Source organism: Alternaria alternata (genome assembly GCF_001642055.1).
Source record: "Alternaria alternata strain SRC1lrK2f unplaced genomic scaffold CC77scaffold_8, whole genome shotgun sequence".
Lineage (NCBI taxonomy): Eukaryota > Fungi > Ascomycota > Dothideomycetes > Pleosporales > Pleosporaceae > Alternaria > Alternaria alternata.
The window spans coordinates 685,246-709,976 of NW_017306197.1; the positions used below are offsets into that span (position 1 = coordinate 685,246).

A 24,731-nucleotide genomic window follows, 5' to 3' on the forward strand; every position below is an offset into this window, starting at 1 on the left:
GCTATGTTTCCCCACGCCAACACGAGACAAGCAGACGTCAGAACCATCTCGACTCCATCAGCAAAATCTCCTAATTGACCAATCGCACGCCTCCAAAAACCATTCCACCTAGCCGTGTCGAAGGTCCGAAGGTCTCCAAGCCGGAACGCTCTGGCGCTTGACCCCGCCTTCCTCTAGTGCGCCGAAGGTTCCCCGCGACGAAGCCATCGTCATCGGGAAGGCGACGCCAAGCAGCACCGTAGCCGATGAGGTGGATCATTGTCCGAGAGTTGTGCGTTGAATGTTCGATACCTCTGTTTCGGCGTGAGAAGACGGTTGTGAGATGTTAGATGGTGGAACCTCGTCGTTACCGATGTCTCTGCCGTGTGTGCCTGATGCGGTGTCACGTCGGAAAAGAGTGAAAATGCGCCGAGGATGGTCAGACAGATATCCCGCGGTCATGCTTAATTTAGCATCTTAGCAACCCAAATCTAACCACAAAACTATCCACATATTCATAAGCATATCTCACATTGATCGAGAAGACAAAACATTTTCATGGGGGTATTACATTAAGAAACAACGCTATCTACCTTAACGTCCTCCCGCTACAAATGTCCCATCAAAAGAGTCAGACAGGTAAAAGGTACCGCCTACTCGTACAGCAAAACGCCTTGTGGTATCATGCCTTCGACCATCCATCAATGTATCGTTATCCTAGCGTGTATATCATCCACCAACACGTTACTTAGTTGTTGTCATCATCGTCTGAGAAGAAGTTCAAGATGGCCTTGACCGCCATAGGGCCCAGCCCATGGGGTGGGTAACAGATGTAGCTTGGGTCATCGACTGCACCTAGCTTCTCACGGAACTCAGTCTTGTTTGTGAGCTTGAGCTCGGTCGCGATGGCGTGGTATGCGCGGCTGAGCACCTTGACACGAGTGCCCTTGACGTTGTGTCCCGGACTGAACTTCGAGCTAGCACCACCACCAAAGGTGACGCTGGTCGCACCACTGGCGGCGACTTGCTTGAGAGCATGCGTGACGATGTACTCAATCGAACCACCCGGTGCGCCGGGGAAATCGAGCGAGTACTTGACCTGCCAGCCATGATCAGGTGAGAGTTGGGCCATTGCGACGAACGCAGCGATGGTACCATCAGGCGTGTAGGCAATGTGATATTGACGATGCTCCTCATCCTGCCATGGGTGAATGTTGGTCAGATGGACCTGCTTGCCCTTGCGGTTGTTCAACCAGTCTGATACACGGGCATCAACCTTCTGCTTGACATCTGCCGGTGGTGGTGAGCCGAGAGCGTAGTCACTGATCTTGACACCCTCCTTCTCTGCGTGACGGATCTTGCGCTGAACGTCAGAGTCCTTGTCCGCAGGGTTGTGAACTGGGTCTACACGCTGCTCTCCAGTAACAGAGAATGTGCGCCAGTTGAACTTGGTTGCGAGAACCTCCTCTGTGGCAGATCCTACAAGAAGCCAGAGCGGCTTGAGGTTGCGCTCCTTCTTGATGTACTTGAGGTAACCAGCCATGGTCTTGAGATATTGAGACTCGTGGCAAAGAGGGTCACCAACAGTAATGGCGAAACCATCCTGAGGTACGAAGCCAACAGCTGCACCAGTGTTCTCGTCGCGCCAGATCTCTGTGCGAGGCTCCAGCCACGAGGTGTTTGTGGCATCACCGTAGTTGGCGATAAGCTTCTCGATAGGCTGTAGATCGATCTTGGCAACAGCACGATCCTGGCCTTCCCACGGAGGGTGCATAGTGCTTGCCTCAGGATGACGCAGCTGCTTGATGACTGGCCGCTCCGGTAAACTCTTGGGGTCGCGAGGGAACATAGAAGCATGACGGATGTTTCCGAGGTTCATCATCAACATGAGAATACGCTCAAGACCAATACCACCACCACCGTGGGGCGGTGCTCCCCACTGGAAGCCCTGGATGTACTCCTCCATGGAGCCGGGGTCAACCTTGAGCTTACGCATCTTCTCCAAGAGCAGGTTAGAGTCGTGAATACGCTGACCACCACTGAGAATCTCCTGGCCTCTGCAGAAGATATCGAAAGAGTTGGTAACAGTAGGATCGTTGGGATCGTTCATGGCGTAGAATGGGCGCGCATTGGCTGGGAACTTGTCTAGGATGTAGTAGTCGGTTCCAAGCTTCTGCTTGATGACACGACCAAGTTGCACCTCATCTCTGGTGCCTAGATCCTCGTTCACGTCAAGCTCGTTGCCATCGTCATCCCTCCAGCCAGACTCGTTTAGCATACGAACACCGTCAGCGAAGGGAATGATAGGTGTCTGGTCCAGCCAGACAAGGTCTTCGTGTGGAAAGTGTTTCTTGATAACCTCAATCTCAGGACGGTATTGCTCGTAGATGCCCTTGAAAATGGCCTTGAAGGTGCGGTCCAATACACGGAGGACTTCGTGGTAGTGCTCGTCAATCTGCATCTCCAGATCGAGACCAGTGTACTCGGTCAAATGACGGTAGGTGTTACTGTTTTCGGCACGGAAGACGGCACCGATCTCGTACACCTTGCCAAAGTCTGCGGAGATGGCCATTTGCTTGGCCAATTGAGGACTCTGTGCAAGGAACGCGCCACGACCGAAGTAGTCGATCTTGAACACGCTGGCACCCGACTCAGTGGCACCACCCTGCAGCTTGGGAGTGTGGATCTCGATGAAACCCTCCGAGTCGAGCTGATTACGGAAGAGTCTGCAGATACCGGACTGAATGCGGAAGATACCCTGAGATGCTGTTGTCCTCAAATCAATAACGCGGTTGTTCAAGCGTGTACGGTCTGCAATCTTGACACGCGTGTGGCCTTCCTTATGGTCTCCCTGTGCTAGCTCAGCATCAACCTCAGCCTGCGAGACCTCGGCCTCGTTGACATTGAAGGGAAGGTGGTCTGTGACGGCAGCCTCGACATGTAGGGCGTGGACGGAAACCTCGACGTCGTGAATGGTGGCACCGAGAACCTCGCCCTGCTTGGCCTTGGGCTCCTGCAGGATACCCTTGACCAGGACAATGGTCTCGGCGTCCAAGTGCTCAGCCCAGTACAGCATGTATTTTGAGATGTCGGCGTGCTCCAAGAGGACACCCTGGATAGTAGCGAGCTGTTGGCGGAACATCAAGAAGACGAACTTGGAGCTCATCTTCCTGAGGTGGTGGATACGGGCACGGAAGACAACCTCCTTGCCGACATCCTTTGCAGAGAAGTCCTGGATCTTGTGGCGGGGCTCATGCTTCCACTCTCCCGAGTAGGAGTTGGGGTGGATGACACCGTACTTGGACCTCTGCTCCGGGGTCAACTCAGCCAGGGCTTGTTGCTCCATCTCCTTCCTCCTGCGCTCCAGTTCTTGTTCCTTCTCCAAGTTCTGCTTGTGACGCTCCTCCTGCTGTGCCTGCTTCTCGTGTTTGCGCAGTTGGCCACGAGACATGGGCTCACCTTCGCGGTTGAGGGGAGCATCTTCGTCGCTCGAGTCGTTACCAATGTGCAGCTTCTCCTTGACGGCTCGCATGGGGCTGTGGGTGGAGAGAGAGCCGGAGCGCTGGTGGCTGGATCCGGACTTGTTGGTGCCAGTGCGGTTCGGGCTCTCGGTGCGGCGGTGGAGGATGCCGCTGAGGGAGCCGCGGGGCTGGTCGATGCTGGTCCTGCTGTCGGTGGGAGACGCAACGTCTCCACGTTTGTGCTCGCCGCTTGGTCGGGAGCGACCTAGGGTGACGGAAGAGCGCGGCGTTGCGGCAGGCGACTGAGCGCGGCCATTGACGGAAGTGGGAGACTTGACGCCGCTGCTCTTCTCATCGTCCGAGGCCGACGACCCGTGGTGCCCGGGCTTTAGCTTCTCAAGCGCTTTCTTGAGGGAACTCATCGTGGCGGTGGTGCGAGAGCTTTGCCCGTGTTGTGCGTGGTTAGACTACCTGAGCGCAGAGTGGGGGCAAGCAGACGCGGGGGAATGCTCTTGCTGAGGGGGGGATGTGGAAGGTGTTTCTGGGCAAGGGAAAAAATAATTGCTATGGATATGCCAGCAAAGCCGAGGAGGCGCGAGTCTAACTATATCGTGGCTGGGAACGGCCTCTGGCGTGGTTGCCGATGCGAAGGTGAACGGGATATGACGTGACCCCCCCAGTATTTTGGCTACTGCAAAGGCAGCGTTTCACTTCAAGCCCTTCCTAGCGCCGAGCCAGTGCGCGATATCACCCGTGCGCACCCGTGACGTAGATGCTTGGGGATTGATCCGCTCTAGACCTTTGCCTGCTTGTAAGAGACGCCCTGAGAACCCGCGGAGGCCGAAGGCTGTAGGGGAGGTTAGCACGCAGAAGACATGGGCCATGGAGGGGTCAGTCACTGTTATCACCACAACCATTCCAACTGCTTTCATAGCCAAAGCTCAACAAGCCAGAGACGCAATAACTATGTGGATTCTGACAGGCTAGACAGGCTGCATGCACTGCTCTTTGTCTTCGCTGACGCATCCCGCACCTCTCTCCCAATCGGTAAAGCTTCTGTCTACGCCTATCTCTTTGCAGCAGAGCGAGCACTTGTATAGGCAATGAGATGCGAAGCTTTTCGAGCCAAGATCTTCAAGGCGGCCTTACCAGTCCACTCCAGCCACAAGCCGGGGACTTGTCAGCATCGAGAGCGGGCGATTGGGACACGCAGAGCCATCAGTCATGCTTCAGCTCGTGCTTCGGCCGCTCGGAGCTGGTGACTACGACATGTGAAAGATTAGTAGAAGGAAGAATTCTTGGCTCATGCTTGACTTGCCCTTCCGGCGGCGTGTCGGGTGAAACCGAGCCTAGTCGCTCCGATGGGGTTGATGGGTTTTGGCGAGTCGCATGGCATTCTGCCGGATGCGCATGAGCAGGCCTTGGAAGTGCACATCCAACGACCAACTATCTGCAGCGACCCTGACATTTCTTTGCAACACCATGTTTCCCTGAAAAACCTGTTGCTCTGCCGCCGCGTCACAAAGGGGGCGGCAACCATTGCGAAAGCGAGATGAATACCCAAGAATAACCGACAGCATCGACGATCGTTATGCGCAATAACAAGTTCTTGCCAGGCACGCTGTGTTCCTGGAGATCGCATTTCAGCATGCAAATCACTCAGCCCACTGCCGATATCCGCCTTTTCTCCCCCCACCATGACTTCTGCCGGCACATGGAATTCAGGGAAAGCGGGTTTTTACTTGAACTCATGTGCCACCCTACGCTTGGACTACGATGGTTGTTGTCTCAGCTATACTGTTAGACAGCTTTGGAGCGGCAGGTCCAGTCGTTCAACAACAGGATCTCGCCCTAATTAAGGGCGTCCCCACAAGCGAGATTTCGTCCCGCACGTGTCTTGTTATGGTGTCATAGCCTACAGATGGCTTGCCACGCTCACTCATACTACGCTTAGATGGTACTGGCAGTCCCTCGTTTTCAGGACGCCACTCTCTCTCTTTCCTCACGTATACGACAAGGTCGTATTTCAAATTGATGCTAGGACATGCGCTCTCTCTTTTACCGTCTAGCTTCTTTTGCTTCGCAAATACCATCTTCAGCATACGAAGTCTGGAAAAATAGCGGCTAACATGAGCACAAAATGAGAAAGTAGAAACGACCGTAATGTTGTTCTGTATAGGTAATTGTATACACAAACCGTCTTCTCCCCAGAGACGCCCACTGGACACCCACAAACCTGATGCCACGCCTCGTTTTCTACGACTTACCCAACACCCAAAGCTCTCCGTTGCTGCTCGTATCACTCGTCATGAACAGCCTTCCCTGGGAATCCCAAGCCAAACCTGCAGGTCTGAAGCAACCCGAGCTAAAACTTGGTCCATTGCCCTGGCACTTCTCCACAGCCGGATTGTAGAAGATGTCCTTGGCAGCTGTAGTACTAGTCAAAGGCTCAACTGGCGTATAATTCCCATCAGTACCGACTTTAAATTGCACGGCGACAAGCTTGAAACCGGTAACGGGATTGCGGTTCCAGCTACCGTGGTAAGTGATGTACATGGTGGTGCTGTCGGCATCGAACTTGCAATCGATGGGTGCGGAGTGCGGGAATAACGTCAGCTTGGGAGGTGTAGCCTTTTGAACGCAGGTGTCATCGTTCATGCTCGTGCTTGGTTGTTGGACGAAGAAGTCGCCGACTTTGAATGTCTTGTCGGTGAAGTCACTGGGTTTCCAGACCGTAAAGCAGGATGGATAGCCGTACCAGTTTTCATTGGGTTTGGTGACGTCTCCCATATAGTGGATCTTCTCGCCGGGGTTGTCTTGGTGTATGTCTTTTCCGTTGCGCTTGAAGTCGTCGCCGCTGTTCTCTACGCCCCAAAGCCTGTTACGATCATTAGTTCTCAACGCACATACTTCACCATGAGTGGTGCTTACATGTTGTTCTTATCAAAGCAGATTCCTACGTCATTACGTTGTCCATATCCAGCGTTGTATCCGCCAGACACATAGTTATACCCTCCGCTAGGGACCTTTGACAAGTCGAACACCTTGATGATGGCGCGGCCAGTCTTGGGATCCGACGTAGCAGAGTCAATATTTGCGTTGGATCCATGGGAGACCACCAGCAAGTTCGGGTTCTGTGGCGCAATGGCAAGAGTACGAGTCAGATGGGAGCCGCCATTGTACATGCCGGTGACGATAGTCGCTCTAGTACCCAGTGTACCCGCAGCGGCATCGTATGGCCAAGAATAAGCTTGAGTCATGGAGCTCGCATACAGCGTCTTGCCGTCAGGACTCATTGCGATACCATGGTTCAGGTTGTTCTGCGAGACCAGCATCTTGGTGGAAGTGATGCAGCCGTCTGAGCCCATCTTATGGTACGAGATACCCTTGCCAGATTGAACGACCAACATATTCCCAGCACTGTCAAATTGAATGCTGCGAGGGCTGGTCAAGCCTCCCGCAATCTTTGTGGCCTTCCATCCAGCCGCAAGACTGCCCTGGAATGCAGGGTTGCCAGCGCCAGAACACGAGGCTGGGATGGCAGCAGGCGCTGCTGGCTTTAACGTCGCAGACGCAGACGGTACGACGCTTGTCACGACAGTGGTCGGAGCAGCGGAAGGTGTGGCTACAGGCGCCGTCAGCAGGTTAGTCTTGACCAAAGAATCGAAATCATCGATGCGAGCAGCGTCTAGGTTGTGGATCCATTTCCCCCAGGCCTGGTGGACGTTGAAAGCGGAATCGTTTCGGGCAGAATCCTCGACCGAAGAGACACCGTAAGCCCAGGCGAACTCTGTTGTACTGGTACCGTTGAGCGCATATCTTGTGTCTTCGCTGTTTTGCCATCCAGTGCAGCCTTTGCATAGCGCATTGACTGTCCAGTGCGTTGCGTTTGTTTTTGTGCCTTTGAGGTATGTATGCTCGGCTCCATCGTACCCCTGCGGCAAGCCAATACTGCTGTGTTGAGTTAGTAACGTGCTCGTAAACCTTGGAGATACGACATACAAAGCGAAGCGAGCAGAGATAGTCCCAGATTGGCCATTAGGCCAAGCAACGCTCAACGGGTTCCAGACCATAGTACCTCCCCATGAGAAACCGACCCATTGGCTGGCGATCGGTGCGGTGATCCTAATGATGGCATCATACGGGTCCGTAACATTCTTTGGAAGAGCAACACCAAATGACATCCCTGTTTCTGGCTCCGTGTACGACGTATAACTGATCTTCGTTTCTGAATCGTAGACAACAGTAGACTGTGCCTCACCTTCTTGAGCAAGAGCTTCATCAATGTCAGTATCGTCCGTTCACTTGAAGACCACACTAACCATAACCGCCAAGTGCAGCAGCACTGCCAAGAATCTGAGTGTAACGCATAATGGTGGGTTCTGTGGCTAGGTGGCACGTATCTAGACGTTTGTAGCTGCCACTCAGGAGGCCTTGTCCAACTCTTTATGCAACCACATCCAACATCCATCGTGGTAATAGACGAGGCAGCGAGCCACGCCGGGACTTACTTCGATCTTCTCAATCTGTAATTTGTCTTCAATCTTCTTGTATGTGTTAAATGAAAATGTTGGAGAAGGACTGGAGAAGCCATATTGAACTGCCAATCAACGCACTCGGAGCTGCGATCCATGACGGACTGGGATACATGACTGTGGTCGCTATGTATCTTTTGAACATTCGGACGAGTTTCAGCCTGAGTTTACTGCTGGAAAAGGTAGGCTGATAGTCGAGAATCTTATTCCGATGTAGTACAATTGGTTGACGAAACTCTGCGCTATCAATTTTGATGAGCTTGAACTGCATTGTGACCCGGAATAATACTCGCGATAGCCAGTATTCGTTCATGCGGTGCTACTGAATGGCGCTAAAACTGGACAAATCCTAGGCAAACGACGGCAGTTGACACGCGAAGCTGGACTGGGGTCTTAAATTGGTGGGGAGTTTCCTTGACGTTGCTTCAACGTTAAATGGTAGGTATTGCATTCTTCCAAATAACCCGGGGCCCCTAGCGACACGGCGTTGTGGGGAGCCTGTTAGAACGTCCGAATTTTTGGAGAATGGAACGACCGCCAACGTCAACTTAATATCCAACATGTGGAAGCCGCACGTGGCTAGGGCAAAGTAGACTGTTATCATCAGGTCGCTGACAGGCGTTTTCCGACTCTCGCTACTCGAGGTACACTAGAAGACGTCTGTATTTTGGGGGTACAGCCGGTTGCATTGTTTGGTGACTCTGTTTGTGCAACGTTAGCAGTTCCAAAGTAAACATTGGCGCTTGGGATTCCATTTTGCATCCAGTTAAGATTTGTTTATGGACATGGTACGATAATATACGGTTCTTAGCACGACGCACTCCCTTCTCTTTGGTTGCTGCTTCGCAGAGTTCATACGCGTTTGTTCATGTACGCATTGCCGAATGTCCACAGACCGAATGTCGCCAGAATGCTCAGTCCAATGGGAAGCGGCTTGCCGGACTTGATCGCGCGAGGAATTGAGCTACCCGCAAGAATGACAGAAGCGAGAAGAGCCAACTCGACACCGTAGGCTGCGCGGCTGTTGACACGGTAGCCACCGAGCATATACTGTTGTCTATGTTAGACGCGCTAGAAGTGATAAGTAGTAGGGTCGGCGCATACCAGAAGTCCAACAGTACATCCAGCTGCGATTGATGGCACGGAGCCAGTCCTCACGTAACCGGTGATACCGCCACCAGCAGTAAGAGCACCAAGGATGAGAGCGATGTTTCCTAGAGACTTGATTGTCCAGTCAGCATGCATTCATTTACATCATGACTCGTGTATAACAGCGATTGGTGGTGTTGCTCACCATTGTCACGTTGCACTCTACTATGTAGTTTTTCAAGTGATACAGTGAAGTCTGGGTAAAGGCGTCGATATTTGAAGGATGAAAAAACAAACTGAAGCAGTAGAAGTTTCTCGTCGAATGCTTGGAGATGGCTGGGCCAAGTGAATGATGGCACTTGCGGCGGGGATTCGCGGACACCCGAAGAAACCGACGCCGACTCGTAATCCCCAGCTTGGACCAACCACGAACATGTGGCCTCAAGCTATCCACCACGGGCATCACCACCGCGCGTCATCTTCAATATCCCCTGAACGCCCACCACTCGACGTTTACCGTTGAAGCTCCCCGACAATGGCCCCAAAACAGCGCACCACTGCCTCGGCTGACGCTCCTTCCACAACCACCAGTGCCCCGGCACCCGTACGATCAACCAAAGCCAAAGCAAACAACACAGACGCAGCAGCCATTGCGCAAGGAATATGGGATAAATACGTCTCCAAGACACCCCAGCGAACAAAGCTCCTCGATACCTTCCTTGCGTTTCTCGTTATCGTCGGTGCTCTGCAATTCCTCTATGTAGTCTTGGTTGGAAACTTTGTACGTTGCCTCTTGTCCCTGCTTCCCAACGTCCTACATCACGCATGTAAAGGTACAGAATTAGAACCGTTGGCTAACACTCTCCGATAGCCCTTCAACGCTTTTCTTTCCGGCTTCAGCGCAACAGTCGGTCAATTCGTCCTCACAGCCTCTCTGCGCATCCAGACAAACTCGGAGAACAAGGTGCACTTTGAGAACATATCGCATGAGCGGGCTTTTGCAGACTTCATCCTTGGCAGCTTGCTACTGCACTTCTTCTGTGTGAACTTTATTAACTGAGCGGGAAGCGCAGGGAAGGGTTACAAGAGAGTCCCAATACAAAGCAGAGTGGAAGCGGAACTTGCCTGTCTGTCGGTATCAAGGCGTTGCGCAATGGGCTAAAGGGTTTATAAAAGGAAAGCCTAGGGATTGAATATCTGTAAGAGTACTAGAGATATGGACGAGGCGTGGACAGCCTTGGTTTCAGCAGTGACATGTATGCTGAAAGAATCATCCTGCTATACTCCGAAACAATTACCACCGAGTCAATGCAAGACCACGAGCACTGAAGTCAATTCCCATCTCAATTACCCATCAAGTATCTCTAGCATACGCAACCAACCCAAACTCCTCCCTAACCGCTTCCCCTAATCGCCTGATCCCCTCCTCGATTTTCTCCCCTGGCGCCGCCGCATACGTAGCCCTGAAAAACAACGTGTCATGCTTCTCCTCCGCATCCGCATAGAACCAGCTGCCCCTCATGACTAGCGCCCCATGGTCAATAACGCGCATAAAAATACTCTCCTCAATACTCTCAATGCTCTTCTCAGGATAACTGGGATGTTTTCTGAAATCAATTTGCATCCAGTGGAACATGCCAGCCATGGGTGGTTTCCAGCTCATAACTTCAGTGGGTAGGTACTTTGTGCATGCGGAGAGGATTATGTCCCGACGGTGTGTGTATTGCATGCGCATGTAGATCAGCCAGTCCAGGTACCCGGCGTGACCCCAGTGTTCATCTAGGAGCTTGAAGAGAATGAGTTGGGACATGCCAGCCGGATTCTGCGTCGATACATCAGCATATTTGGAATACCGTTCTATGACTTGGGCGGGGGCAGTGATCCATCCGATTCGCGAACCAGGCGCGATGACCTTGGAGAACGAGTCCATGCGGATTACGCGGCCGTCTGTGTCGATGGAGAGGTAGCTTGGAACGAGGGATTTGATGAAGTCTGCGTGGGATGCTGGTGGGGGGATGGCAGGGGCGTTGGCGCCGGTGTAGGGTTGCATCTGGAGGAAGTAGTATGGTTCGTCTTCTAATATGTGGATGTCGTGCTTTTGGCAGACAGCATAGAGGGCATGCCGGCGCTCTGCACTTTGTGTTGCTCCGGTAGGGTTCTGACCTGTGGGCACTGTGTATAAGAGATGGGGCTTCCGCGCCCCTCGAGCAGCTTGGTCCCAGTTTGTGAGGAGCGAGTCCATCTCAGTGGGGAGAAGTCCTTGGTTGTCGATTGGGACGCCGCAAACGCGTACGCCCAACGGTCGCGCGGTCTCTACAAAAGCAGAGAAAGTGTACTCTTCTGATAGGATCATGTCACCAGGTCTGGTGAACATTCTAAGGAGCATATCAGTCGCTGATGTGCTTCCAACTGTCATGGTGCATTTCCAGTCTTGATACGGCGGATCGTGTATCAGTTCAGTGTGTTCAGTCATGAAGCGTAGAAGCTGTGCTGAACCAGATCCCTGGCCGTAATTGAACGCAGTAGCGATATCAAAATTGGACTTGTTTTCAGCAAGGTCATGTTTGCCCGCAGTGATGGTCACGCCGGATTCCCTAGTTTCGGCTTCTGAGAAGTGGCCGATCTTGGGCACTTTGATCGATAGCTCTTCGAAGGGAAAGTACTCGCTGGATGGTAAACCGCCGCCGAGGGAGATGATTCCAGGTGTGCCGAGATACTTTGCGGCCTCTTTAAGAGAGTTGCCTTTGCGGATCGTTGCTTCATGGCTCATGATGTCTAGAAAGGCATAGTTAGTGTCTGGCTCATCGTGAAGACTGATTTGAAGTGTGAAGAACGTACGGCTCCATTGCTTGGCTTTGGGCTTGTGGTCATGCGACTTCAGTCTGAAGTTTGCAGTATCCGATGGCGCCGCTACGCCCCATTGAGCTGCAGTTGTCTTCTTCCTCCTTCCATGGATTTCATTGCTCTGAACTGGCGCACTCAGCGGGTTCGGGATAGTAACTCCAGATGTGTCTGAAACTGCTGACACTTCGACAGCTGAAGGCGGTGACATCTTTGACGATAGATTGATGGTGGGCGTAATCTGGACCTCGTTTTTCCAATGTTTTCTTTGTTTCCTGTCTTCCAGACCTTAGTGCAGCTTACCAAGGACTTAGCAACGACCTTGAAAGCTGATGAATTATTTGAGTGTAATAGAAGTTGATTGTTCGAGATATCCAAGTCTTAAACTTCACTCGGTCGAACTAAGCTATCAGCTATCGGTTATCATACGCCCTACATATGTAGTCTAAGGCGTGTAGGTGGAGCCGCGAACGTGCACCTGCATCATGCCTACCATTTCGGGTAGCGGCTAGCCACGGTCTGGGGAAAGCAAAGCGTGCGACTCCACAAGGAACACGTGCCAAAGCCATACAGACAGCTGCGTGTTACACAATTCACGCCCTTTGCTTGTACGTTGTTTGCCGCACACGATCCCTTTCATGTGGCCTGAAACGCAGTCGAAGCGGATTGTTGCAAAGAGTGGGCCATGGGAATTAGGTACCGAGAGTATCGTATAGAGCGGACACGAACGGACTATTGTGAGGTTGAAGCTACGTAAGGTGCTGCAGGGATTGACCAATCGGCGCTTTTATGACAACTACGTTATCACGAGATGCGTTCATGGCAACAAAGCCGTCGACACCCGTGCTGAACATACATCTGATCTTACATACTCCGGTTCTAGAAGCTTTAGTCTGCGCTAAAGAAGGGTTTGTCTGACAGGTACTCAATGTTAAATCTGGCGACAGAAACAATCTTGTCATTAGCACGAATGTACGATAAATACATGACGATCGACTACAAGTTTTGTCACCATATAGGCCTATCATAAGATACAGTCATTCGTACAACCATAGCACATAGTCAAGGCACCTGGTACCATCATCCGTTTTGTTTTTCCACTGATCTCAGCTGTCCTCAGAATTTAACTCTATTCTGCATGCTATGACGAAGCTTCAAAAACCGTCGATATGCTACCATCAAAAGTGCGGAAAGATTTTGACGCTCAAATCCCGAGCGGTGATATGCAAGAGTAATGCATCACAAACGCCGTATATGCACATCCCCCCATATTAAAAGAACTACCGCCATACCCATTAATGAATGGCGGAAACCACCAACCCATACACATGCAAGAGAAGGAAAAACAGATCGCGAATCGGGTATAAGAGAAAATACAACAGAAGCATGGACGGAAAGAATCGACAACACGCCCCTCTTCACATTACGACGCAGTTTTCGTCTTTTTCTTTGACATCCTTTTCCTTGCTGACTTTCTCTTTCTTAAGTTTGCCTTTATCGGTATTGGTTTTTGCTGGAGTGTGTGATTGCCCGGATGCGGCAGCTTGAATAATGGCAAGACGCTGTTTCGCCCGCTCGTCGCCAGAGTCTGCGGCTTTGACGTACCAGACATTTGCTTCTAGAGGATCCCTCCGGCAGCCAATGCCCATTTCTGTGAAATATCCACAGGCATACTCGGCTTTTGGAAGACCTGACAGAATTAGCATGATTAACCTCTACGAATGTTGACAGACTCACCATGCTCCGCAGCTTTCTTAGCCCACTCGTACGCCTCATTTTCGTCCTTCTCCAGAACTGGTTCGGCACCGACCATATACCACGCGCATAGGTTCATCATGGCTTCGGGAATATCGGCCTGGGCAGCACAATTGTAATAGTGAACGGAGAGTGCAGCATCTTTAGGACAGCGTAGCAAGCCATGTTCGTAAGCTTCGCCTAGCTTCAAAGCAGCCAACGGATGTCCCAACTCGGCAGATTGTGTGAAGAGCTGTACTGCGTACACCTCGTCCTTGAAGATGTCGTCCCCGAAGCCCGTCTCGTGCAGCAGACCAAGCTCGTACGGCGCAATGTTGTATTGAAAGTCGGCTGATTCAGTAGCTCGCTTGAGCCATTTTAGTCCTTCCCTGTACTTGTTCTGAAGGCCCATATCGCCTGTCAAACAAGCCTTTCCAAGTCGTGTCGCAGCTCCCGGGTGGTTCTTCGATGCTGCAGCGCGGTAAAACTGAACAGCTTTGGCGTAGTCTTTGCGGCAGCCCCAACCAAACTCGTAACAGAGTGCGGCACGGAATCCTGATTCCGCGTGTCCATGCTTACTAGCAGCTACAAAGAGTGGAAATGCGCGATCGTGATCCGGCTTGTCCTTGTTGAACAGACCTGACGCATATCCATCTGCAAGGTAGTACTGTGCAAACGGATAGCTGCGGGCGGCTAATCTCTCAAGAATCTGTCGTGCTTCCTTTAGCAATTCTGTGGGGTTCATGCCGTGGTCATCACTGTCATTCTCCGACCCCAGAATCTCGCGGGCTACTTGTACCATGAACAGCGCGAACTCGTATTGCACTGCAGTATCCGCTGTCTTCTTGACGTTCGCCCTGTACATTTCCAGCGTCTTCTTCTGGTTGAGCAGGGAAGCATTCTGCCCCACAGCGCCCCGCAGAGCTGCATTACCAAAGTTGGCTGCAGGGGCGACTTGCTGGTTGTACGGTAGATTGGTCAGATCGATGTAAGACGACTCCGGCCTGACGTCGGGAGAACGGCGGCTGGTTGAGATGGGGCGGGCATAAGGATTAGGTGATCCGCTAGGTGACGGGGAGGTTCCATACACTGAAAGGCGTGGGGATTCTGTACGACCTCGTGCATTCAGTTCCGAGCCCAGGGTGTACGCAGAGCTGGGTCTAGGCACTGTGCTACGCGGGACTTGCAGCTCCCCCTCCTGCGCATGGGTGTTGAAGTAGCTGTTGCGCCCACTGTTATTCGAAGAGTGCTGCGACCCAGCCGTCGGCGATTGTGCGGTCTCGCGGGGAGAATGTGCAGCAGCCGGCGGGGTCGGTTGGTTCGGGTAGGATACGGGCCGGTATTGCTCCTGGGGAGTGTATATGTTGTCTGCCTCATCTTGAGCCCTTGCGACGTCCATTTCCGCGAATTGTGAGAATCGACTACTGTACGATCCGTTGCTGATATGCAGCTGTCTAAAGGCAATCTCTTGCGCGGGGGGAATTGAGCTTCCGGAGAACCGATACTCGAGGTCTGGTGTTTCTATGTCTCGCGACGGGGTCCTTGAATGGCCGTCGGAACTTTGGTTGAAGGAAGATCCGGACTGTCTCGAATCGCGTCCTCCTGCCGCTGTGGTGTTGTGCTCGGTAATACTGAACGAGGGTGTGGAAGAGTGTCGCGTGGTGGGCGGTTTGCGATGCTGGAAACTACCCGAGGCGTTCAAGTCAGGACGATGTGCGCCGTAGGCTTCTTCGTCGGCGGGGACGGGTGGCAAGGCCCTCGATGGTGGTGTCGAAGCAACCTGGGACATCGCTTCGAAAATGGCGTCCCCCTTCCTTAGATCTCTGGTGGCAGTCTTATGTCCGACTAAGTCCTGACTCGCTGCAACGGCGGGGCTCTAAGGTGGTGGTGCAGTCTTAGTGACAAGCAAACCGACGCATGCGATAACGAGCCGTCTGCTGTGTGGATCTTTGCTGCTCCTACAATCAATTGTTAGCAACTTGAGTTGCGGTGTGACGACTGGTTGTAACAAATGTTTGCCAACCTCGGCCATAGCAGGATGCGTACCCTGGGGCCTGGGATGATGATCTACGGTACAGATGAGGATTAGACTCACTGGAAGCGGAGTGTAAGGGTTGGCGGCAGTTGGACCCTGAACGTTGCCCTCGAAAAGTGCGAATAGTCTTTTAGATGAACCCTCGACTCGGTTCATACAAAATGCAGGGCAAGTGCACGGTACGAGGGCAGTAGACGCTTTTTGAAACCCCACTCGATGCCGACTCTCGTATAGAATGGCGAATAGTGGACTGAGTGGATTGAGTGGGCTGGGCGGCAGAGGCCGGCTTGCTGAGGAAGCGAGATGGTGTGTGTGTGACCAGCATGAAACACGAGCACTATCGATCTATTCGGTAAGATCCGAAGGGGCGCAGAGAATCGATGGCGGCTCACGGGGGAAATATTGGCAAATGCGGAGGAAGTTCTGCATGGGCGCGGATGTGCATCGGTATTTGACTACTGGGCTTGGGCTGGGCGCTGCTTGAGACACGTACGCAGTGAGCATCAGGAAGGTGGCGTCATTCACGATGGAGACACTATCCTGTCATGCTCCAAACGTTATTAATCACAGGTGGTCGAGCAGACGCGTTGAGGCTTCATTGTACCTCGATGCGGACAAAGAATCACTTGTCCAAGCCATCTCCACCCCACCGAAGTTTCCGCGGCTATCGAATTCTATACATGTGACAAATGCCAGCTAGGTAATTAACCGTCTCTGCCAATTCGCGCGAGTGGAGCTACCGCTCTGCAGGGCTTAGGATGGAGACATGGAATGATGTGGAGCTGTGTGAAGAGACCCTGACTCCACGCGTTCAAAGCTGTCAGTCAGCTTGCTGCAAAGCACGAGGCGTCAGGCGGAAATTCGCTGCCAAAGCTCAGCGCAGGTCCACTCGTATATATTGAAGAAGGATGGGGCACAATCTTTGATGATTTTAGGCAACTCATGACAGGCGCGCCGTGTTAATGTATGCGGGAGTGTGTACCGCCCACCGCTCTCGGCGCCAATAGTGAAGATGGACTAAGAAGCCAACTCGGCGCATGCCTCCTTTATACATTGGTGTGAAAGATGTGTTGAGACACTGTCCAGAAGGTAGAAAAGGAGAAGTGAGGTTAGTCGATAGGGAGGTTGATACTATGGCGATCTAGGGCTCGGTAACCGTTTGGCTGCAGGATTTGGTGCATGCAGGGGTTCCGCCATGTAGCATCCATGGATCGTTCGCAGGCAAGGGGTACTGAGGTGTGACAGCGACATGTGAAGGGAGAGGCAGCTAGATGCAGTACGACGGAGAATTACAACAGAGAAGCGTACTGGAAGACGAAGCTGTCAATGGCGATTGTCATTGATCGCGAGGGTGGAAAATCATCCCGTGTTTATGTACGCTCTAGCGATAGGCCTGGTGCTAGTGGCGGAACAGAATCCCCAAAATAGCATCCACCCCTTGCCAGCTTCGCCCCCATATGCCATCGCTCTAGCAACACCTATTGTGTCGCCCGGGGTCTCGTCGGTTTTCCTCGTCGCTCGTTAGGACCGTCTTTCACTACACCCTTTGGTTTTTTGCTGCAGCGCACTCGCTCCTGCTGCACACGGCCACCACTCGTTGCAAAAAAGGAAACCACGATCCACCGCCATTTACAACGACTCTAACGACTACCCCAAGCCCGCACTCTATCTTATATGCGATCGCCATCCCCATAGAACCGCTATACACATTCTTCCCGGGCCGAAACGAGCTCCGCGCAACAGCCCCACTGTGTAACAACAGCTGAGGTCACAACCTCACGTACATGTCTCTACCGCAGCGACCCGAGGAGTCGTCGCCGCCTCGACGGGGCGAGCGGCGACATGCGCACCGAGACTCGCACCACCGCAGAAGGAGGACTTCGGATCTGGAGAACACACGGTCGCACGACCGCTCCAATAGCAAGAGCGGCACCCAGGCCTACTCGCGCGCGCTTCCCTCGCCCGGCACCCCCGTGCCTATGGAGCGCGATCCCATAATGAGAGGCCAACCGAAACCATCCGAGCCCGAGTTGAACAGGAAGCGCAGTCTTATCCGACCTGAACGCCAGCGAATGGACCCGAGCCATCCGAACTATCACTACCGCAAACATGCCCAGCGCATGGACGTCCACCCATCGACGACGGGTAACGACCCTATTCTAGAAGACCACCTCGAGGCAGAGACTGTCAGCTCAGACAGCACTGACATCAAGCCCCCGCATATGCGAAATGCCTCCGGCGGAGGGTACAACGACAAGCAAGCTCCGATGGACGACGGGGAGCCACGGATACAACGCAAGCTGACGAGCAAGACAATGGAAGCACGTGAGAAGCAGCGTCAGAAGGAGCAGGACAAGCTACGACCACCTAGTCTGTGGAATGTCTACTGCGCTATCGTTACTTTCTGGTGTCCGAATGCCATCTTGAAGTGCTTTGGAAAACCGCAGAAGGCGCAGCAGCGAGCATGGAGAGAGAAGGTCGGACTAGTCAGCATCATTTTACTCATCTGCACGTTCGTTGGATACCTCACATTCGGTTTTACGGAGACTGTGTGCCCATCTGGCGGCAATGCTCGCCTTAGGACAAACGAAGTCGGAGGTGGATACCTGATCATTCACGGCAAAGCCTACGATCTCGCTCAGTCTAAGCACCCTCGCGCTCGCGGCATCCCCCAAGACGCAAACGTTCTCTTCGATCTTCCAGAGAAGAACGGCGGTAAAGACGCTAGCTTCTTGTTCCAGAATGTCAATGGAGCTTGCAAAGGACTCATCACTGAAAAGGAAAACTCTGGCATTCCCACGAGTGGTAATGGCGATCTGGGCTGGTACTTCCCGTGCCGTCTGTTCAACCAAGACGGATCGACCAAGCCCAATACGACCTTCTTGGAGTACAACGGTTACCAGTGTCATACCTCGGACAACGCTCGTAGAGCCTTCTACGGTCTGCGAAACGCCGGCGACGTGTACTTTACCTGGGACGACATTCGCAACAGTTCTAGGAACCTCATGGTATGGGGCGGTGATGTCTTGGACCTGAACTTGCTCGACTGGTTCAACCGGACCCAGGTTAATATTCCACCTCTGTTCGATGAGATTCGTCAGAATCCCTCTGTTCGTGGCGTAGACGTTACCCGTGCGTACTCATCCAGCTATGAGAAGCAGGTAGCTCGTTGCTTTACCGAAACCATCAAAGTCGGCTCCATCGATACGGAAAGCATTGGCTGCATTGCTTCCAAGGTCGTCCTCTATGTGTCGCTCGTCTTCATCTTGGCTGTTGTCATGGCCAAGTTCGTCCTCGCCCTTCTCTTCCAGTGGTTTATCTGCAAAAAGTTTGCTGCTACCAACACATCCATTTCTCCCGCGGACTCCAAGCTGCGAAAGCAGCAGATCGAAGAGTGGAGTGACGATATCTATCGCCCGCCACCAAAACTCATGGATCCATCTTTCGGCTCTGACCGCAGCAACAAGCGTGGCAGTACTTTCCTGCCACAGACTTCGAGGTTTACCAGCCCTTACGCGGTTGACAAGAACGCAAAGACCCGTGCCCCACCGACGACTATGACGAGCCAGAGCACGACATCTCGCATCCTGGGATCGAACAGTGGTATGTACAAGCAACTAAATGCCAGTCAAGGCACCATGCCCTTGGACGGAAAGCACAATGCGCAGTTCTCAGCACAAGAGTCTCGGTCTAGTCTACTTCTTTCTGGGCAGACCGACACCAACCGCTACTCAAGTGTCGAAGGCTCCGGACCCGCAGGTTTCACACACGAAGCTGTTGTACCTCAGCCTCCACCAGAATGGCAGCCTTTTGGATACCCCTTGGCGCACACCATCTGTCTTGTCACCGCGTACTCTGAAGGTCCCGACGGACTGCGAACTACACTCGACTCCATCGCTACCACAGACTACCCCAACAGCCACAAGTTGATCCTCATTATTTGCGACGGTATGATCAAGGGTCATGGAGAAGATTTGACAACGCCAGAGGTCTGTCTTGGTATGATGAAGGATCACGCGGTATTGCCCCACGAGGTCCAAGCGCATTCATACGTCGCAGTCGCTAGTGGTTCAAAACGACACAACATGGCCAAGATCTACTCAGGATTCTACGACTACGGCGAGACGACCCGCATTCCTGTCGAGAAGCAACAACGTGTTCCCGTGTTGCTAGTCGTGAAGTGTGGTACACCCGATGAGGCCAAAAAATCGAAGCCCGGCAATCGTGGAAAGCGAGACAGTCAGATCATCCTCATGTCGTTCCTGCAAAAGGTCATGTTTGACGAGCGTATGACGGAGCTTGAATTCGAAATGTTCAACGGTATCTGGAAGATCACTGGCATTTCGCCCGATTTCTACGAGATAGTACTCATGGTCGACGCCGACACAAAGGTTTTCCCTGACAGCTTGACGCACATGGTCTCAGCCATGGTAAAGGATCCAGATATCATGGGGCTCTGCGGCGAAACAAAGATTGCCAATAAGCGGGATTCGTGGGTCTCCATGATCCAGGTGTTTGAGTAAGTGCTGTCGCCATGTTTTACAATCGCGCCACTAATTGTGATAGATACTTCATCTCCCATCACTTGGCCAAGTCATTCGAATCAGTCTTTGGTGGTGTTACTTGCTTGCCGGGTTGTTTCTGCATGTACCGCATCAAGGCTCCCAAGGGTGGTCAGAACTACTGGGTGCCGATCCTGGCTAATCCGGATGTTGTTGAGCATTACTCCGAGAACGTGGTTGATACGCTGCACAAGAAGAATCTGCTACTACTGGGTGAGGATCGATACCTGTCGACGCTGATGCTCAAGACGTTCCCCAAGCGAAAACAGGTTTTCGTCCCGCAAGCCGTTTGCAAAACCGTTGTACCGGACGAGTTCAAAGTTCTGCTGTCACAGCGCAGACGATGGATTAATAGTACGGTCCACAACCTGATGGAGCTTGTGCTAGTGCGAGATCTGTGTGGCACCTTCTGCTTCAGCATGCAGTTCGTTGTGTTCATCGAGTTGATCGGAACCCTGGTTCTCCCAGCCGCCATTGCTTTCACATTCTACCTAAGTAAGCCTCCGTACTCCACTATGAAGCTTCGGCTTTGCTGACCATGTCTAGTCGCCATCGCTATCAAAGCCGCTGTTCTCCACACAGAAGCTCCCGTCATACCCCTCATCCTTTTAGCGCTCATCCTTGGTCTACCCGCCATTCTCATCATCGTAACAGCCCATCGGTGGTCTTACGTCGCTTGGATGTTCGTCTATCTGCTGTCATTGCCTGTTTGGAACTTTATACTTCCGACATATGCGTTCTGGAAGTTTGACGACTTCAGCTGGGGAGATACTCGAAAGACGGCAGGCGAAAAGACGAAAAAGGCAGGCTTGGAGTATGAAGGAGAATTCGACAGTAGCAAAATCACAATGCGCAGGTGGCATGATTTTGAAGCAGGTAAGGAACACAACTTCTCGCGATAATGCTGTCACTAACGTTGGGCACCAACAGAACGGAGACTCAAGACACCAGCGGCGACATCGGCTGGTGGATGGCCACAGCACCAACAACAACAGGGTTACGACCAGTATTATGATAATTAGTTTCGCATCGTGGCGTTGTGTAGGAAGGACTGCATCTGTACTACATGATTTGCTGCATTGCTACGATGTCCGTTTTAGCAGGCCATTTCTGTCATTATTATGAGTTTGTAGAATTTCTACTTCACTGTCGGGGTCACATAGGCATCTCGCTCTAGTAATACATCCTTACCGCATGCTGTCAGCTCTCGCGAGACTCGGCATGTCATGATCAAACAGTACTGAGGTGAATGATCTCGCATCACTGTTCCTGTATCGTTTTACAGTCTCAAGATGTGTCTTGTGCTTCCAGCGTCTGCGTAAGATGGGCCCTGAATCGACGGCATTTCCCCGGAGCGATCAGTGGCTTACTGTCGTGGAGTGCCAGCACCGTTGTCCAGAGGCGGGACGGCTAGGAGAGACAAAAACGGCATTTGAGCCACAGTCTGGGGAGGCGCGGTGGGGAAAGACGTTTGATTTGTTCCACCAATTCGCCGTGCAACTATGGGCCAGCGCTCAGCGCGTCACCTTTTGGCCCCAGACGATGAGCTTAGCGAAGCTGGTGTGCTGCCTGTGTCCCAAAAGGGGCCTGACAAGAGCAGGTGTGGGCCTGGATGTCTGACGTTGAGTGGCCACTGCATTCTCGTTGTCGGGTCTTGGCTCCAGAAGGTTGTCGTGTTGGCAGTGCCATGTGAGTTGTGTGACTGTCCGCGGGCACGCCATGGCCGCTTAACCCTGAGCGCCTGGTGACAGCGTGGAGATGAGCAGCGTGAATACACAGATCTAATGTCTGGAGATCTCTTAGATGGTGGAGTCGCTAGTTAGGCTTGGGGGTGGGTGGCTGTCCGATCCCCCCGTGTTCAGTCTAAACTAGAGGGCCCGCGGAGGGTGGGATACGAATATTCGGCGGGCTTCACAGACGGCGTATATATCTGACGGAAGTGTATGTTCTAGGAGCCGTTTGACGCACATAGCCATATCCATAATCATCACGGGAGCTGACCTGCTTGCCCTGCAGCCCAGCCCAACTCTCCCGCAGCCAATGCCCATCTAGGGCTCTGGCAGGAGCGACCCCACATTTAGCCAGGACGTGTCTTCCTTCGCATGCAGCGCCTCGGGTAGTTAACAGACAGATCGAGTGCAGAGAGGCGACCTAGTCAGCTTGCGACGCGACGGTACTAGTCCGTCAGCCGCTACATATTTGCTGTATTCTGCCTGTCTCGCTGCGCCGAGCCTATGCTTTGGCCTAGTCACCTTTCCCCCCCACGCCAGACAAGCCTATACCTTGCGCCGCAACGCCTCTCTACAACTACATCAGTCGACCGTCTCGTCGCATACGCACAAACAACAAAACCCTGCCTCGGCGGCCCCGCTGCACTGGTTATCAGGCGGATAGCGGGCGTCGATGGCCAGCATGCACAACTGGTCCGCGCCACACTCGACGACACCGCATCTCACAACGCCGCCGTCGCAATCGCATCCGGACCATGGAGACTGGCCGCACTCGCCCAGCGCATTGGCTGCTGCTGTAACTCTTGCGACTCTCTCTGACGGCAGACCAGCCGATGACGACGGCGACGACGATGACGAGGTGGAGGACGACGATGACGATGGCGGGGGGATATCGCTAGAAGACTACCAGCACTTTATGGAAACCATGCCTGGGTCACATGGAGCAGGAGAGGGAGATATCGACGATGAAGACCCATCGCTGGATGAAGGAGGCACGATTGAAGACATGTTTGGCCCAATTCACCCGTCATATATTACATACAACGCTATCGACATGTTTGATCAAACATCCAGCATCCCTCACCACCTGCACACATCCACCACATACATCGCCGCGCCAATGGCTATAGGGGCCCAAACAATACACCTGCCATATGGTGCTGATCCATTGCTCGAGCCGCCACCCACGCTCAATGAGCCGCATCTGAGCATCCAGGATAGGGCAGCTTTTTGTCCCATCACTTCTTACTTCCATCGTTTCTTTGGACATTTCAAGCCCGTCGTTCCTGGTCTGGACCTCGTGCAGGTTCCGGATTTTATTAGTCGAGACGACCTGAAGGGCGACGAATATGACTACCAGGGCATCGACTGGACGAAACGCAATGTACGTTCTCACATTCTGATGTCTACATTGGCAGCTGCGAGACAGCGTCTAGCAATTTCCTGCATATACATATGCAAGAAGCAAGAAATCTTTAAGCTAACACTTTGATAGACTACACGTGCAGCGGTTCGTAAGGCGCGATCGCAGCACGAGCGTCAAAGAGTGCTGCATAGCGTCAAAGCAGTTCGGAAGTATATACATTCAACACCTAACACAGACAGCTTCTTCCAGTTTCGAAGGATCAACACCAAGCCCCGTGCCTTCGTACCTCACTTCCAGTTGCGAAACATAGTGACAGCTACATCTCGCAACGATGTCTATTATGCCAAAGGTCACCAAGTACTCCACACAGACGCTGAAGGTGTGCCCGAAGATGTTGTCGCAGATCTCAGCAAACATCTAGCTCCTGATGCGTCAATAACCACCATCGCATCACACGGCGATGTACTTATCGCCGGCGCTTTTGAAGGCGAGTACGCCATCGCAAACCTTGCTTCCACCCAAGGCTCGGCCTATACCTTTGGTCGCACCTCGGACTTTGCAACAGACACAAAGTCGCGGATAGTCAACCACATGCATCTGTTCTCCTCACGGCGGACTTACACCCCCCAAGCCGTCCTATGTTCCAACGACCACCACCTCCGCGTCCTAGACTGCGGAACCAACACGCTCATTCACTCATTCCAATACCCAGCAGCAGTCAACTGCTCAGCAATGAGTCCAAACGGCCGCATGCGTGTCGTAGTTGGCGACTTCCAAGAAACGCTCATCACAAACGCAGAAACAGGCCAAGCATTCGAAACATTAAATTCCCACACCGACGACGCTTTCGCCTGTGCCTGGGCAGACGACGGCATCCACGTCGCAACCGCCGCCCAGGATTCCACCGTTGTCGTCTGGGACGCGCGGTACTGGGAGAAGCCCTTGGCCGTCATGAAGAGCGAACTGAGTGTCCCACGGTCTCTGCATTTCTCACCCATTGGCTCTGGACCCCGTGTTCTCGTTGCAGCTGAAGCAGACGACTTTATCAATATTATTAATGCGCAGACATGGGAGTCAAAACAGGTCTTCGACTTCTTTGGCCCTGCGGGTGGTGTCTCGTTTACGCCTGACGGACAGTCTCTGTTTATCGCTAACGGAGAGAGACGGTTTGGCGGTATCATCGAACTCGAACGTACGGGTTGGGCGGATAAGACGGGCAGGCGGGGCAGTTTCGATGACGAGCATCAGGAAGATATTGTCACAGATTGGGTGGGAGATGGTGCGCTGGATGCTGACGGCCGAGTTTTGGCTGGCGATGTGCAGAGACAGAGGCGACATGTTGATCTGAGCGGTGTCGTTGTGTGACGGGAATACTGTAGATGTCTAAACTTGCTCTATG

The 24,731-nt window shown here is 52.8% G+C and overlaps 9 protein-coding genes across 9 annotated transcripts; 3 read left to right on the plus strand and 6 right to left on the minus strand.

Moving 5' to 3' along the window:
• Positions 1-493: 493 nt before the first annotated feature.
• On the minus strand, positions 494-4,113 carry CC77DRAFT_833387 (aspartyl-tRNA synthetase). Its single transcript, XM_018533332.1, has one exon. The coding sequence runs from the start codon at positions 3,860-3,862 to the stop codon at positions 728-730; it is 3,135 nt and encodes a 1,044-aa protein (XP_018387084.1). The 5' UTR covers positions 3,863-4,113; the 3' UTR covers positions 494-727.
• A 454-nt stretch (positions 4,114-4,567) lies between these two features.
• CC77DRAFT_832835 (hypothetical protein) lies at positions 4,568-5,417 on the minus strand. Its single transcript, XM_018533329.1, has 2 exons — positions 4,759-5,417; positions 4,568-4,702 (listed from the first exon to the last, which is right to left on the minus strand). Exons 1-2 carry the CDS (start codon positions 5,137-5,139, stop codon positions 4,670-4,672), a joined length of 414 nt encoding a protein of 137 aa, XP_018387085.1. The 5' UTR covers positions 5,140-5,417; the 3' UTR covers positions 4,568-4,669.
• On the minus strand, positions 5,372-7,811 carry CC77DRAFT_1088641 (hypothetical protein; the record flags this gene model as incomplete). The annotated part of the gene is made up of 4 exons (XM_018529469.1): positions 5,372-6,318; positions 6,372-7,394; positions 7,443-7,716; positions 7,763-7,811. 4 exons carry the CDS (start codon positions 7,809-7,811, stop codon positions 5,697-5,699), a joined length of 1,968 nt encoding a protein of 655 aa, XP_018387086.1. The 3' UTR covers positions 5,372-5,696.
• Positions 7,812-8,827: 1,016 nt separating this feature from the next.
• On the minus strand, positions 8,828-9,220 carry CC77DRAFT_933537 (hypothetical protein; the record flags this gene model as incomplete). Its single annotated transcript, XM_018534320.1, has 2 exons — positions 8,828-9,025; positions 9,080-9,220. 2 exons carry the CDS (start codon positions 9,218-9,220, stop codon positions 8,828-8,830), a joined length of 339 nt encoding a protein of 112 aa, XP_018387087.1.
• A 379-nt stretch (positions 9,221-9,599) lies between these two features.
• On the plus strand, positions 9,600-10,124 carry CC77DRAFT_933574 (defender against death DAD protein; the record flags this gene model as incomplete). The annotated part of the gene is made up of 2 exons (XM_018534325.1): positions 9,600-9,845; positions 9,936-10,124. The coding sequence occupies 2 exons, from the start codon at positions 9,600-9,602 to the stop codon at positions 10,122-10,124; spliced, it is 435 nt and encodes a 144-aa protein (XP_018387088.1).
• A 27-nt stretch (positions 10,125-10,151) lies between these two features.
• Positions 10,152-12,614, minus strand: CC77DRAFT_1049425 (aromatic amino acid aminotransferase 1). Its single transcript, XM_018527576.1, has 2 exons — positions 11,903-12,614; positions 10,152-11,839 (listed from the first exon to the last, which is right to left on the minus strand). The coding sequence occupies exons 1-2, from the start codon at positions 12,114-12,116 to the stop codon at positions 10,419-10,421; spliced, it is 1,635 nt and encodes a 544-aa protein (XP_018387089.1). The 5' UTR covers positions 12,117-12,614; the 3' UTR covers positions 10,152-10,418.
• Positions 12,615-13,128: 514 nt separating this feature from the next.
• CC77DRAFT_833006 (protoplast regeneration and killer toxin resistance protein) lies at positions 13,129-15,583 on the minus strand. Its single transcript, XM_018533331.1, has 2 exons — positions 13,643-15,583; positions 13,129-13,595 (listed from the first exon to the last, which is right to left on the minus strand). The coding sequence occupies exons 1-2, from the start codon at positions 15,426-15,428 to the stop codon at positions 13,324-13,326; spliced, it is 2,058 nt and encodes a 685-aa protein (XP_018387090.1). The 5' UTR covers positions 15,429-15,583; the 3' UTR covers positions 13,129-13,323.
• A 1,566-nt stretch (positions 15,584-17,149) lies between these two features.
• CC77DRAFT_987140 (hypothetical protein) lies at positions 17,150-21,472 on the plus strand. Its single transcript, XM_018536233.1, has 4 exons — positions 17,150-20,193; positions 20,241-20,731; positions 20,783-21,112; positions 21,167-21,472. The coding sequence occupies exons 1-4, from the start codon at positions 17,459-17,461 to the stop codon at positions 21,256-21,258; spliced, it is 3,648 nt and encodes a 1,215-aa protein (XP_018387091.1). The 5' UTR covers positions 17,150-17,458; the 3' UTR covers positions 21,259-21,472.
• Positions 21,473-22,285: 813 nt separating this feature from the next.
• On the plus strand, positions 22,286-24,706 carry CC77DRAFT_832883 (hypothetical protein). Its single transcript, XM_018533330.1, has 2 exons — positions 22,286-23,350; positions 23,462-24,706. Exons 1-2 carry the CDS (start codon positions 22,640-22,642, stop codon positions 24,695-24,697), a joined length of 1,947 nt encoding a protein of 648 aa, XP_018387092.1. The 5' UTR covers positions 22,286-22,639; the 3' UTR covers positions 24,698-24,706.
• Positions 24,707-24,731: the final 25 nt, after the last annotated feature.